Here is a 15085-nt window from a genome sequence, read left to right as displayed (position 1 = left end):
ATCGTACTGTCAGTTGGTGAAATGTAATGAAAATTTTATTTATTTATTTAATCTTTCTTTCCCTAAATGGGAACATATGTTGCTACTTTGCAGTGGCTTTCATATCTTTTTCCCATAGGAGCATTGTTAGCTAGACTGGCAGTAAATATGGACACATTTAAGACCTGGCATTATAACCAGCATTCTTCAAGTCAGCTGGAGGAAGTGGGATTATGAATATCAGTGGTGGATTCGACAATGCATCTGCAGAAAGCAGAGAATGCCCCTGGGCCAATCTGTCCTCCCCAGACATGAATTCTCACGGCTGTGAAGCAGGAGGAGGGTGGTCTCTGCCTGTTTTACACATCTCTGACTGCAGTCAGGTCATGATCCTAAAGGAATACCAGGCGGCAGTGTAGAGTTGAACAAGCTTTACAGAGAGGGATAACTAGGTTAGATGTAGACCTTTAGGCTGTGGGTGGCCACATGAGTATTATTTGAGATGCTCTAGGGATCCAGGTTGACCACCTGTGGCTCAACATATGTCAAAGAAGCCTCCTGTAGCTCCGTGAGTGCCTTGGTTCACAAATGGTGTCCAAACTCAAGATCCCTATGATCAGACGGCTTCCCATTTGAATCATGGAGGGACATCCATACCTGAGGTGTCAGTGTGTCAAGATTGACACATCTAATGTGTGTCACCTAATATTCTAATCTCACCTAATGCCTCTTCTCCATTTTCAGATATTACTCCATCTCCTTCAGTCTACAGACTGACCTCTGAAGATGACAAGAATTTGGAAATGTGCCTTATCACGGATTACTCCCCTGAAAAGCTAAAATCAATTCGCTCAAATGTTAATAAGACAGAAACTGTTGTGGAGGTGGCAACATCTGAGAACAAATATGAAGCGAGCTACCTGTCAACCTACTGGGCCAAGAAGGGTGAAATGGAGTGTGGTGCCATGCACGAGGGACTTGAAGTACGAAGCGATGATCCTGAAGCTGGTAATGTTGGTTGTGTGTTCAGAGCTATACGTGGTCTCTCTGCTATTAGTATGAACAGGACTTGTTCACATCTCCTAACACTGTAAGCAGTGCTGAGCTGTGCTCCAACTCTCTAAAGGAATGCTGTCTTGTTGCATCTGCTTTCTTTTGTGTTATTCCTTGGTAGAAACAAGATGAAGGGTCAGTAGGCTGGGATAGTCACAGCAGAGAGATCTCAAAATCACAACATGGGAGATATAAAGCTTGAAAATCCTTTGTCTGATGGGACACTAAAGTTGAATTACATCTTACTATATGCTTGCATTGAAAGTAGCGTATGTATTTATGGTTTAATGGCCAGAAACTCAAATTCAACCCTTCTAGATAGAAACACCTTTGTGAACTTCTGACAAAGTCAATTTCTGTTATTAATTAAATTTCTTGTTACTATCTGCAGGTGCCAGCACTCTCTGCATTACAGGGATGTCGCTGCACTTCAAGACAGGTATGAACACAGCATTTTACGAGGAAAGCTTGATTTAAGAAAATTCTTCCTAATTTTTTGCTAATGTCCCCTGTTTGTTGATGTAAGGTACAGGTATGTCAGCTTGACTGAAATCCTGTCCGTGTTTCAGAAGGGATGTTTTTCGGGTGCACACCTAACAAACCAAAAGATGAGGTGGTTTCTGCAGCATGTGCGCACTGCAGATACAGTGCACGAGAGTAAGCTCTGCAAGTTCAAAGGAGCTGAGCCTGCCTCTGCACAAGCTGGGTTTGCAGAATAGCTTTACTCTTGCAAACACGCAATCTTGCTGGGGAAAAAAAAAACACCAAGTGGAAAAACAAGAAACAAAAATAACAGCAAAGCACACCAAGAACCAGTTAGCCAAATGTTTCCAAAACAGTACTTCAAAAAAAGCACTCATAAGTAAACTTGGCAGATTGGACCAGATGTTTCAGAGAGAGGTTTTCAAAGAGAACTTTAAAATGATGTTTTGGTGACCACATCCTGCTTCTCCAATATAGATCAGTATATTTTCAGGTGAAAATGACATTGTAGCTAAGATTTGGGTGTTCAAGAAATGTGTAGATGTGGCATTTAGGGACATGGCTTAGTAGGCAGTATCAGTGGTAGGCAGAAGGTTAGACTAGATGCTCTTGGAAGCCTTTTCCAACCTTAATGATTCTATGATTAGTAGAACATCCAAGTAGACTCTGTGTTCTTTGGACAAAATTTAACTTGTTTTTCCTTCTGCCGCTCTTAAAAAACTGGGGGGAGAGGATGGGTAGACTCTTCCAGCATCCCTGTGTCATATACACTGTTAATAACAACCAAGTGGTTGGCAGTCCTCCTTGCTGTAGAATTAAGCTCATACTGACTGAAAGCCTGGCCCTTGAAATAGACTCTCAGTGGGGTGGTTCTGTTCATTGCTTCATTAGTGCCCTACCAGCTCAGCCATGCAAAGTGGAAAAAGCTTCATTAAGAAGTACTGTTAGGTCTGTCTAGAAGTGGGGATGTCACAGTGCTCTTATGACTTTCATTCCTTGTTACTTCAACAGATGAGAACCTGAACACGCTGACCTTCTCACAACTGGGCCTGAAAATAATTTTAATGAAAGCAATAATTTTTAATGTGCTGATGACGATGCTTATGTGGAAAAAAAATGTGAGTATATACCACAAAAGTGGTAAGGCCTCTGAGAAAGCACCTGGATCAACTCATTATCTATGTTCGCTCTCTATAACTGTTTGTGCAGTTCATTCATACACCTTTTACCTGTAAACTCCCTCCACTTCTTTGCAGATCATCGTGCTATCATTTTCCGCACTCTTCCAAACTAATTACCCTTCTTTATCCTCATGCAAATTTAACTTCTTTCTAAACATCCCTCCTTTTCCTGCAACATTCTTCTCCCTTGTCTGCACTCATTCTTCAGATTCATCCCCTCACTATCTCCAGATGTGAAAGTTTGATGGGCACTGACTCTAAAGTCCTCAGAACTAATATGTTGGTTTTGGCCCAGTGTCTTTTTCCTCTTTCTATTGCCCAGATGCTTCAGGTGTGCTATTATGTAGCTGTGACTCCACCTTAAGTAATGACTTAACTTACTTTTTTTGTTTGTTTGTTTGTTTATTACAGGAATGAAAGTAACCAGACAGTGCAGATGTGAGGTACCAAAAAAAATCTGTTGAAGAATCATCATTGGAGCATTGGGTGCAAGAGATTCTCCTACTGCAATAGATATCATTGTTTTTTCTGTATATCACACCAGCCATTATAGTCTAAATTGCTTTATGTGCATTTTTATAAAGCTACTCAGAAATATGTTACAATTCTCAGCATTCTACTCATTTAGCATGACAATGCCTTTTTTTTGTTTTGGTTTGGTTTGGTTTTTTTTTTTTTTTTTGGTATGAAGCAGAGATTGCTGTAACTGTGTATTGTCAAACATCTCTATTACTTGCATTAAAATGATATAAAATTTCTGCCTGAATTGAGTAACACTCACTTCTCAATCACTCACCTCTCTATCACAGAAGAATGCTTTTAGCAAAATTTTAAGGTCGATGTGGCATTTCTTTAGGCCTATTAAATAACTACTACTGATAATAAGAAACTTGTTCAGGTTTTTTGTATCTCTCATTGGAGGAACTTGTTTTATCTTTCACGTGAGCTTTAGGATCCGGGTTAGCCTTTGGGATGAAGGAGGGAAGGGGTGCCAGGAAAGGCAGAACAAAAGTTAGCCACCAGGTACTGTGTGCAGCAATCAGCTTGATTCACTGCAGAGGGAACGTCTACAACTCTCAGGACATCTACTTCCTTGCTGTGTTTGAGGGAGGACATCATGACTGTCCCAGAGAGGGAGGAAGAGAGAGGAGAGGAACATTTCCTCCAAGTCTAGGCTCTGTGCTATGTGAAGACAATGGTGAAACACAGCTTGCTAACAGTGAGAGAATTAGAAAGAGATCCAGGCACTTGAAAGATATTTGCTGCCATAGGGAATGCAGCAGTCTGTAGCATCCCATTCTAAATATCCTCTGTTCCCAAGCACACCCTGTAGAATAAGGTGTCTGCCTTGTATTACAGACATCACTTGACTGGCCTGTCTCTCCAGATTCAGGCTCTTGCTCACAAGATTGAAAAGGCTTGAGCCTTGCTTGTACCTCACATCACTGCCCATCTAAGTGGTAGGGAAAGTGTTACTATACTGAGAGGCATGATTCTCATAGGATAGCATAATATCACCAAATCATAGTATGGCTTAGGTTGGAATGGTCCTTAAACACCATCTACATTCAATCCCCTGCTGTGGGTAGGGTTGCCAACCCCTACATCAGGCTGCCCAGAGTCCATCCAACCTGTCCTTGAGCACCTTCAGGGATGAGGCACCCACATCTCTGGGCAGCCTGTGCCCCTCACCACTCTCTGAGTAAGGAACCTCAATCTCCCCTCTTTTAGTTTAAAAGTTCCCTCTTGTCCTATTGCTATTAGACCATGTAAAAAATTAGTTTCCCTTTCATTTATAAACTTCTTTCAAGTGCTGAAAGGCTAGAATAAGGTCTCTCTGTAGCCTTCTCTTTTCCAGACTGAACAAGCCAAACTCCTTTAGTGTGTCTTCACGGGAGAGGTGCTCCAGCCATCTGATCATCTTCATGGCCCTCCTCTGGACCTGCTCCCACAGTTCCACATCTTTCCTGTGCTGGGGGCCTCAGGTCTGGACACAGTACTCCAGATGGGTCCTCACAAAAGCAGAGGAGAGGGGGACAATCACCTTCCTTGCCTTGCTGCCATCTCTCATGTGATGCAGCCCAGGATACTGTTGGTCTTCTGGGCTGCAAGAGCACACTGCTGGCTCATGTCCAGCTTTTCATCCACTAGAACTTCCAAGTCCTTCTCCACAGGGCTGCTCAAGGAGTTCTTCTTCCAGTCTGTATATATATCTGGAACAGTTCCAACCCAACTGCAACACTTTGCACTTGGCCTTGTTGAACCTCATTAGGTTCACATGGGCCCACTTTTCAAGCCTGTGCAGGTCCCTCCAGATGACATTTCTTCCATATTAACTGCACCACTCAGTTTGGTGTCATCAGCAAACTTGCTGGGAGTGCACTTGATCCCATCATGTACATCATTGATAAAAATGTTGAAGAGTGCCAGTCTGAAAACAGATCCCTAGGGGACACCACTTGTCACCAGCATTCACCTGGACATGGAACCACTAACCACAACCCTCTAGCTGTGGCTATCCAACCAGTTCCTTACCAACCTTGTAGTCCATCCTCCAAATCCATCTCTCTCCAATTCAGAGAGGAGGATGTTGCGTGGAACCACATCAAACGGCTTGCAGAAATCCAGTTGATGTTCTGTCTTTCCTTGTCAATTGACACAGAACATTTCTTACTCTGATGGATTCACAAGCCCTTACAGGGGTTTCTGATTTTGGAACAGCTCATATTTCAAATACTTTCAGTCCAAAGTGCTGATGTTTGATATGGAGAGGGTCCCTCTGTACATACCTTGTCAGCACGTCTGCCATGGGGTCTGAGTCCATAGTTCTGAGCAGCAAGAAAATAAACTATCCCTGATCTCCTGCCATGGCGCTGCCACCTGACCTCTGTCATGGTTCCTTGCAGACGGCCTGTCACTGAGCCACACTTACTGGCTACTGCTACCCAGGGACAGCATCGAAGTTTTCAGGTCTGTAAATATCTATTAATAGAGATGTTCAGGGACTCATTCTTGACAAAAAGCCTCAGCTTCCTTTCCCTCCAGCTGTAGAAAACCCATGGCTATTTTAACTCTAAATTCCAGCCAGTTCTTGAACCTTCCATTTTGCTCATGATGAGGGCTGCTGCATCAAAAGAAAGCCGCTCTTGATGAAACTGTCTAAACCATTTCCCTGTTACAAAGCAAAGCAGTCCCACTTTCATACATTTTCAACAGACTAACATCATTCTGAAAACCTTTAGAGATGCGGAAGGTAAGTTTCCATGCTCATTTACCTTTAACACCACTTTTTAATATTATTATTATGTTGTAATTAGAGCTCTCTCCTAGATGTAAAGACAGTTTGCAGCCTGTGTTTCCATATCTCAGTATTTTCCAGGTTAAACAACCCCATTTATAAGATTTGCTGAGTGAGGGGATGAGTACTTAGCTGAAGTTGTGTTTTGACTGAAATGACTCCTAACATTTGATCTCCAAAGCACTGAATTTGTAGGTCTAGTTCAAAGGTACTTTCAGAGATTAGGGTTTTGATCTCCCACCACCGCTATGTACCTTCCTCCTACTCTCAACTTTGTGGTTTCTTGTTTATTTCAAGAGAGAAAAACCACAGTGCAAAGCAAAGGCAGGAAATAATACAGTGAGACAGGATGTGGAACGGGTCTCATGGCCCAGGTGGGGCAGGAAAGGGCACACTACTGGTTCCATGACGTCAGTGCCGAGATCTGGGTCATCTTTTGATGCTCCTCTATACTTCACCACAGAAACCTCTTCCTCTGCAAAGTGGGGTGTAAAATAGTGTGGGGGAGCAGGGCTGGTGTGGCACGTGGCAGGAAGGAGGAGAAGCATGTGGAAAAGAAACAGCAGACGTTAGACCACAAGCCAAAGTTGAAAGAGATAAAGAAACCCCCTCTTCATAGCCCCCCACCAGAGCCTGCTCTTCAGCGTACGGGGGGGAAGTTGTTCTGGGTACAACAGGAAAGATTGAGCTATGTATAGCACAGAAGGAGGAAAGGGGGGGAAAAAATGAATTACAAAGCTTGGTGGGCTGCAAGGGGAGATATTAGAAGAGTGTAGTATTTCTGAATTTGCCAATAGGTTTCTGTACCACATTATAGAGGCAGTGAATCAATGGAGGAAAATCCTTCCACTCCTGACATAAAAGACAAAAGCAGGAAGATGGGGGAGGCCAGAGTCCTCTGATATTGCCAGGAAAGGAGATGTTTCCACAACCTACAGTACATTCTCTCCTGTGCAAGCTCCTGCTCCCTAATGCCCTTCTATAGATTGGAGATAAACTTGCATCTTTTCTAAGGGTCTTGGAGAAAACACCCTACCCTGTGTTTGTTATCCCTCACTAAACATGGCCCCATACACAAAACAACCTCTCTTCTTGCCTTCTTATTTGTGGTGAGCAGTGACCCCAGGAATGGCCTTTCTAGGGAGTAGAGGCTGAAGATAACCACAGACTTGTTGAAATCATTCAGGTGTGGGAACACTTCAAATAGGACTTGAAGTTTTGGGCTTAGTTTGTAGCAACAAGAGACAATGAAAGCATGTAAACTTAGAAGAAAACAAAAGAAAATAGAACAAAAAGTGTTTTTCTCTTCCCAGGGGCTCCTGCTCAGTGATCAAAGGAGGGCCGGAGTCTCCTGTTCTCCCCACAGCCAAAGTGTGAGGAAAACCAGGCAGAGACCCACAGGGAGGCACTGGTGTCTTGCAAATCATAGAATCATAGAATGCCCTGGGTTGAAAAAGACCACAATGATCATCAGTCCCAACCCCCTGCTATGTGCAGGGTCGCCAACCAGCAGCCCAGGCTGCCCAGAGCCACATCCAGCTTGGCCTTGAATGCCTGCAGGGATGGGGATCCACAGCCTCCTTGGGCAACCTGTTCCAGTGCCTCACCACCCTCTGGGGGAAAAACTTCCTCCTCATATCCAACCTAAACCTCCCCTATCTCAGTTTAAAACCATTCCCCTTGTCCTATCACCACCCACCCTCACAAACAGCCGTTCCCCCTCTTGTTTATTTGCTGCCTTCAAATACTGGAAGGCCGCAATGAGGTCTCCCTGGAGCCTTCTCTTCCCCAGGCTAAATAAGCCCTCAAGTTCCCTCAGCCTTTCCTCACAGCAGAGCTGCTCCAGCCCTCTGACCATCTCAGTGCCCTCCTCTGGACCCGCTCCCAGAGCTCCACGTCCTTCCTGTGCTGCTGGCCCCAGGCCTGGACGCAGTGCTGCAGATGGGGCCTCACAAGAGCCGAGTAGAGGGGGACGATCACCTCCCTCTCCCTGCTGGCCACCCCTTTTTTTAATGCAGCCCAGAACACTGTTGGCCCTCCAGGCTGCAGGCGCACACTGCTGGCTCATGTCCAGCTTCTCGCCCACCAAGACCCCCAAGTCCTTCTCCACAGGGCTGCTCTCAAGGAGATCTTCCCCAGTCTGTATCAATACCTGGCATTGCCCCGGCCCAAGTGCAGCACCCTGCACTTGGCCTTATTGAACCTCATTAGGTTCACATGGGCCCATTTCTCCAGCCTGTCCAGGTCCCTCTGGATGGCTTCCCTTCCTTCCAATGTATCGACTGCACCGCTCAGCTTGGGGTCATCTGCAAGCTTGCTGAGGGTGCACTCGATGCCATAGTCCGTCGTTGATGATGTTGAAGAGCACCGGTCTCAAGACCAATCCCTGAGGGACCACTGAGGGACACCGGCCTGACACAGAGCCACTGATCACAGCCCTTTGGCTGTGTCCAGCCAGCCAAGTCCTAATCCATCCTACCACCCCTTCAAATCCACATCTCTCCAATTTAGAGAGATGGATGTGATGATGGACCATGCCAAAGGCCTTGCAGAAACCTTTACAAATACAGCAGCTGCAGTGACAAAGGGGAAACCTTGTGTATGCTCCTCCTTCCATAATGACTGTCTGCCATGGGTCTGGATCAGAAGGCCCTTCTTATGGGAAAAAACAGACAACAATGGCTCATTTACAATTTCTGCATGCTCAGAATTCTCTGCCTGCTTCCAGCATCCTATTATTGGTACAGAGCTGGTACTGCTATCATAAATAAACATCATGTCAATGTCAGTCTAATGCAAGTATTCAGAGCTGGCATGAACTTTCTGCTCATGCCACAAACTGACAGTATCTTTCAAAACAGTAAAGACCCTGCTTCCTCATACCTACTGTTGAGTCTATGCTAAGCAAGTGCTTGGGAGCTCCATGTTTCCATTTTCACTGGTATAATGGCTGTAGCACAGCTGGAAATGCTAGATCAGAAACTATGGTTTAACAAACCACAGTCAGTGGTAAATGCTGAAGCTATTGGATCATGCTTGAACACCTCAGTGTCAGTAGACAAGCATTTTTTTGTCACATACTGTTACTGTACATGTTTTCTACTCTGTGTTTCAGCTGCAGAACAAACAAAACAGGCGTGAAGCAGAAAGATGGAGTCTCAAGCCTGAAGATGACCCAGGCTCACTCCTCATCCAAAGATCTGGATGGGGTAGCTAGAGTTAATACGCCACCCTGTGCCTGATCTGATCATTAAAGGGCTCTAATTTCCATCAGAACTAAGAAACAATTGGACTAAAACAGACACTATCTGAGATCAAGGTCCAAAGCCACTGAATGTAAGCATTGCACAAATGACTTGGAGGCAAGGGATTGTTAAGGTTTAATTTGGGATGCCTTTGTCCACTGAGCCAGGACAGCTCAAGTAAAGCTCTGTCACCAAACCGACAGCCGGGCAGCCTCTTGCAACATCCTTGGGTTTATCAGCACTTTGAACTGCAGAAAAACGTAGTCCTAATTACTACTGAGCCTTAACGAGCCTTTAGTTTCAACTTGCACACCTAGCTGTGCCCCATATGGCCCTGAGGGATATGGAAGGGCCTGTGAGAAGATGGGTTCATGTGAGGATGTGCTGGAGAACATCTGCAGCTTCCCTTCATTCATGACCACTAACCACAGTCTAAAACAAGTTCTCCATAGCTTTGAAGCCTGGAGGCATGTTGGCGATGTACTCTCCATATGATAAAGGGGCAGAAAACAGGGATATGAAAAGGGATGATAATTCAGTTTCCATGACAGCTTGTTTCTTGCTTCCCTCTGAAATTAGAGAACATTAAAAATAAAAAAGCCCAAAGGTTACAAAGGAAGGGAAGGAGAAAGGGAGGAGGAAACCTGAGCAGGAACTTTAGCATCACGAGAAACTCTCTATTTGTCACAAACAGGTAAAAAAGACTGCAGTATTATGAAGGGCTTTATTTAAAGAAATAATTACAGTAACTGGAATGAGGCAGCAGACCACTCCATAGGACAGTCTGTGGGAATAATCTTTGACTTCTGCTTCTCCCCTTTCTCATCAAAGCAGCAGCTACTGCTGGAAAACAACACTTCCCTCTAACAAGATTTGGCATTAGAGTTCTAGAAGAATTCAAGACCTGGAAAGAAAGAAAGATAACATGAAGAATGCATCTGCAAAGGGAGAAAAAAAATACACCACAAACTTTAACAACAGAGCACGCTCTCCCCATTCTTGTATCAAACTCTCCCTATTCTTAAATCTCTTCTCTCATCTGCGGATAAACTTCATAGTTAGACACCAACCATTCCACAGCCTCTAAACAGGACACCCTCAAAGACAGAGCCTCGAAGTCTCAGCCCAGAAAGTTCCTTCTGCATAGAAAAATTGAGGTATTTTTAATCTAAGAGTGAAATATAGTTAGATTTCTGTGACTCACCTAGTTAAACTAACTTTTAAATAAGCAAAAAAAAAAAAAATAACATAAAAACAAAAAGCAGTAAGTCTTACCCCTATAAAGAACAATGGATTAATTGTTACTTGCCCATGAGAAAGCTTGGGAGCTTTCTAGTTTTCTCCCAGACCAACAAAGTATAGAAAGCGTTGTCCCTTTCTATGGCCCCATGGAACAGTACCTCAGACTCTTCTAGGGTTCAGCCAACAAAATTGATAACGACGAGATGCAGGATGGTGTTGGCAAAGAGGAAATCGGCAAATGCCCGCTCTGGTGAAATGCCTTGGAACTCGGCTTTGTTCTGAGGGTTAATCTGGATCCGGAGACAAACTGTATGGCAAAGAGAAAATGATACATCAGAGATCACAAAGGGAATTCATGGCATGAAGCAGGCCTTGCTAAGGCAGTCCACCCTGGTCCAGGTCATTGTTCCTCCAAGATATAACAAGCGAAACAAACTTTATCATTGTTATAAGAAAAGCAGAACATTGACAGGGGATTTGCATGCGGCTGATAGGCAACCAGTTCTCTCACAGCACTACACTATCAGAGATGGCCATGGAAAACCTGAAGGAAGTGGACTTACAAGAGGATTGGCTTGGCACAGACAAGGAGCCAGCAAAACACCGTTAGTTGTGCTGGGAAGGGCTGCGCAGGGACAAGATGTTTTTAAAAGGGTGCATTATAGGGGAGCACAATCCTGAAGCAGTTATTACTAGAGTAATAACTCTAGGATAGTGTTCATAGAATGAACGCTAAGGAAAGAAATCAATACACAATGGTAAAATGGAAGATTCCCTGACCACCCTGGAGAAGGAGGGACACATGGGGCTCATGAGGAGCTGGGTTCTGTGGTACACTAAAGTAAGGTTCAGTCTGCTGCAGACCATCTTGCTGGGGGGCAGGACCAGCCGGCCAGGACCAGCCCTCAGTGACGGGGTGCAGATCTTGGCACTGTCAGACAGACCTAGAAGGGTATGCAGGGAGCAGAGCTGGTTGCTTTAAGGTTACCAGGGAACATCCTGGAATTCTCAGGTTTTACCCTTTCTCACGTTTTTTTATCTTTGCTATGGCAACTTTCTGGTTTATAGAGAGGGTCTGGAATTACCCAAGGAATGCCAAGCAGCAGCACTGCCTGGTTGCTGGGCAAGCTGGGGCTGCTGATCCCTGGGCTGTGGGTTTGGCCAAGGGGGGTCTGCAGTTGGCGTAAGAAGTGTCATCCAAAGAGACCCTGACAAACTCGAAAGGTGGGCCCACATAAACCTAATAACATTCAACAAAGCCAAGTGCAAAGTGCTGCACCTGAGTCAGAGCTATCCCAGATATGTACACAGTCTGGAAGAACTCCCCGAGAGAACCCTGTGGAGAAGGATTTGGGGGTCCTGGAAGAGGAAAACCTTAACATGAGCCAGCAGTGTGCACTTGCATCCCAGAAGGCCAGCAGTTTCCTGAGCTGCATCAAAAGAGGGGGGCCATCAGGGTGAGGGAGGTGATTGTTCCCCTCTGCTCTGACTTTGTGAGACTCCATCTGGAGTACTGCATCCAGGTTTGGGGCCCCAACACAAGAAAGATGTGGAGTTTTTGGAGAGGGTCCAAAGGAGGACCATAAGAATGCTCAGAAGGCTGGAACACCTCTCCTATAAATTCAGATGGGGGGGAACTGGTCTTGTTTAGTCTGGAGAAGAGAAGGCTGCGGGAAGACCTCATTGTGGCCTTCCAATATTTAAAAGGAAATTATAAACAGGAAGAAAATAAACTTTTTACATAGTTAGCGATAGACGAGGGAAAATAATTTTAAACTAAAAGAGGGGATGAGATGTCAGGAGAAGTTTTTCACAGAGAAGGTGGTCAGGAGGTGGAACAGGCTGCCCAGTAAAGCCATGGATGCCCCACCCATGGATGTGATCAAGGCCAGGCCGGACAGGGCCATGGGCGATCTGATCTTGGTGGTTAGCAACCAGCTCACACAGAGGGGCTGGAACTAGGTGATCTCTGAGACCCCTTCTAACCCAAGCCGCTCCGTGTTTCTATGTGGCCGTTACTGAGGGAACTCCGATAGCTATGGGGCTTCGTGCACTGCGGAGAGCTCCCTGGGTGCTGCGAGAGCAACCGCGCGCCCTGGGTGACGGGGGCAACCGCGCGGGGTTCTCACTGACCGCCGAGGATGAAGCTGCCGACGGCGGAGATAAAGCCGCTGAGGAAGGAGTTGAAGGGAAAGGTGCCGACACCCAGGCAGTAGCCAAACTGGAGCGCCCCGGTGAGCATCACGTACAACAGGTATGCGTCCAGCACCTTGAGGCGGCTCGACGTGCCGCTGCCGTACTCCGCCAGGAAGCGCCGCACCACAGAACCTACCGAGCCCGCAGACCCCGAACCCGCCGCGCCCGACATGGTGCCCCCCCCCCAAGAAAGCTGAGGTGGCCGGAAGCAGAATGGAGAAGCTTCCGGGACACAACAGAGCAACGCGGGCGCGTGGCCAGGCCACTTCCGGGTTAGAGGTAGTGCGCAGGCGCAGTTGTCCTGCTCGCAAAAGGGCGGAACTGAGGTTTTTCTAGAGATAATACGCATGCGCATAACTACGTGCTGGATTGGCTGAAAGGTGTTTCTGACTGGCGCGTGCGCAGAAGCCTGCCAGTCTCCGTAGCCGTCCTTGTCTGGGCTCAGCTGGGGGCGGGCGGTGGCGGTTTGTCTGTGTTCCTTGTACGGCGCCTGGCGTGCTGGAGTGCCAGCAGTCCTGCAGAAAGCTGAGTGAGACCTGAGCGTGTGGGTTTTCCCCGTCTTTATCTGCAGTGCCCAGTATGGGACCTGGGACTTTTCTCCCAAGCCAGGTGTCTGTTTTTGGGGCATCTCTGGGAATATTCATTGGGGTACCCTTTCTGGTCCAGCACAGCAGCGGCGAGATGTCTGGGAAGATGTCCAAAAGCCTTCCTTCCTCAGGTGCCCGCAACTGTTACTTTTGTGTAGGTCCCTTCATATTTATGTCCAGCAAGAAGCATTGTGGTGATGGGGTGATGGTTGCAGTAGGTGATCTCAGAGCTTTTTCTAACCCTAATGATTCTATGATTGTATGATTGAGAACTGCAGCATTTCCTCTCCACCTTACCCTGGTCTCTGCAGCAAGATACAGAAAACGTATCTCTTCCAGCTCCAGTAAAAGTTCTCCTTGGGCTGGTTTATCATACCTGGACCAGGAGCCTCCTGGATTGTTTGCAGACCACCGTGTTGCTTTCCCAGCAGATATCCAGATGGTTGAAATCCCTCATCAGGATTAGAGCCTGTGAGGATGATTCTTGTAGTTGAAGCAAGAAGTTCTCATCAGTGGGATTCCCTTCATCAGGCAGCGTATAGCAGGCCATGACCACAGATGTCCTGTCTTGGCACAGTCCCTAATTTTTACTCACATGCTCTCCACCTATTTATGGCTGTTTTTTTTAGATGCAGTTCTTTGTAATCTATCCACTCCTTAACAGAGCGCAAAACCCCAGCTTCTCTTTCCCTTCTGAAAATCATGTGGCCCTTGTTTGCAGTGTTCTGCTTGTGCGATTGTCATGCCTACATGCCATGGTCTATGTAAGCTGTTAAAGATCACTATATACATAACTTCATATAGTCACAATTTCTTTCTTCACTGGCTAATGCTTCACGTTTTCCTCCTCAGCTGATGATGTACTGTGGCGGATTCCCATTCGATCAGAACAAGAGTTGATAGTGCAGATATCGAGTATGTTCACTTGTAGTTTTGAGTCTCTGCTCTCAGTATTACCAGTGAGTGGCTGCATGAGCAGATAGTGAACTGGGGAAGGAGCATCATTTAGCGCATGCTTGTGGTAAACTGCTTGCTAATGGAAAGTCTGTGCTTCAGGAATAAAAGTCTCCCATACCCCTTCCTAGGGTTTTCCCAGCATTGCAGATGAGCACATTAATGTATCTTTCTCATTACTTTAGAATCTTTTTAAAGAAATGAAGATGCTTAAGGAGAGCACCTAGATGGTCCACAGAAATCCTGGGATGGACAGCTGCTCAAGGTGATGATTCACCCAAACTCAAACATACATTTCTTTTAGGCTGGGACTGTGGCTGGAGATGCTGAAAACAGGCACAATTAGAAAAGCTTACACCACTATATGCTGTGATGACATTCCAGACTTTCAGGAGGGAAAACTTCTAGGCAGGAGTAGATCTAAACCACATCTTCACCTCTAGTTCCCTGTATGTAAGGACCTACTGGCTATATCAGAATACTTTGGAATACATCAGAGTATCTTGAGCAAATACTGCACTTTCCTCTAATCTTCAGGATAAAGCCATGATTTTCCTGGTGCCTGGGAATGAGAACCCAGGTCTGAGTGTCACTTTTTTCACCCCATATGCCTTGTCTCCCTGTTCATTCTGGAAAATCTTAACTCACAGGAAGACCAACAGAAAGTTTGGCTCTTTCACTTTTCCTTCCATAAACTGAGCTCTGGATCTAAAACACTGGAATGCTTTAGCCACTTCCAGCTTTCCTTGTGGTATACAAATAATCCATATTTTGGGAAGTGTCTCCTTTGACATTTCAGGGAGGGAATGATGCATAATTGTTTCTCTGCACTTTGCATTTGTCTGTTCCAGAAAGAAAAGATGAGTC

At 45.7% G+C, this 15085-nt stretch overlaps 1 protein-coding gene, 1 long non-coding RNA gene and 1 gene segment (V, D, J or C); 2 read left to right on the top strand and 1 right to left on the bottom strand.

The window, feature by feature from the left end:
* LOC104914550 overlaps positions 1-3470 on the top strand; it is a 16906-nt gene extending 13436 nt beyond the window's left edge. Inside the window, 4 exon segments of the C gene segment in view lie at positions 724-987; positions 1424-1471; positions 2527-2633; positions 3108-3470. Coding sequence covers positions 724-987; positions 1424-1471; positions 2527-2633; positions 3108-3113 — 425 coding nt within the window.
* A 1375-nt stretch (positions 3471-4845) lies between these two features.
* On the top strand, positions 4846-9831 carry LOC109371103. Its single transcript, XR_002121779.1, has 2 exons — positions 4846-5949; positions 9110-9831. It is a non-coding gene; the product is annotated as an uncharacterized LOC109371103 (long non-coding RNA).
* A 113-nt stretch (positions 9832-9944) lies between these two features.
* On the bottom strand, positions 9945-13320 carry DAD1 (defender against cell death 1). Its single transcript, XM_003212988.3, has 3 exons — positions 12615-13320; positions 10640-10788; positions 9945-10143 (listed from the first exon to the last, which is right to left on the bottom strand). Exons 1-2 carry the CDS (start codon positions 13303-13305, stop codon positions 10658-10660), a joined length of 822 nt encoding a protein of 273 aa, XP_003213036.2. The 5' UTR covers positions 13306-13320; the 3' UTR covers positions 9945-10143; positions 10640-10657.
* Between the last annotated feature and the right edge of the window lie 1765 nt (positions 13321-15085).

This window comes from Meleagris gallopavo, chromosome 29 (genome assembly GCF_000146605.3).
Source record: "Meleagris gallopavo isolate NT-WF06-2002-E0010 breed Aviagen turkey brand Nicholas breeding stock chromosome 29, Turkey_5.1, whole genome shotgun sequence".
Lineage (NCBI taxonomy): Eukaryota > Metazoa > Chordata > Aves > Galliformes > Phasianidae > Meleagris > Meleagris gallopavo.
Note: the sequence above shows the minus strand (reverse complement) of the source record. Positions and strands in the feature narration are given on the sequence as shown.

Coding starts and splice junctions, on each gene's coding strand:
- DAD1 (XM_003212988.3), bottom strand. CDS start 13,305: ATGCCCCAAAAACAGACACCTGGCTTGGGAGAAAAGTCCCAGGTCCCA. Junction 10,789..12,614: donor CGGCAGCTTCATCCTCGGCG/GTCAGTGAGAAC, acceptor TTTGCCATACAG/TTTGTCTCCGGATCCAGATT.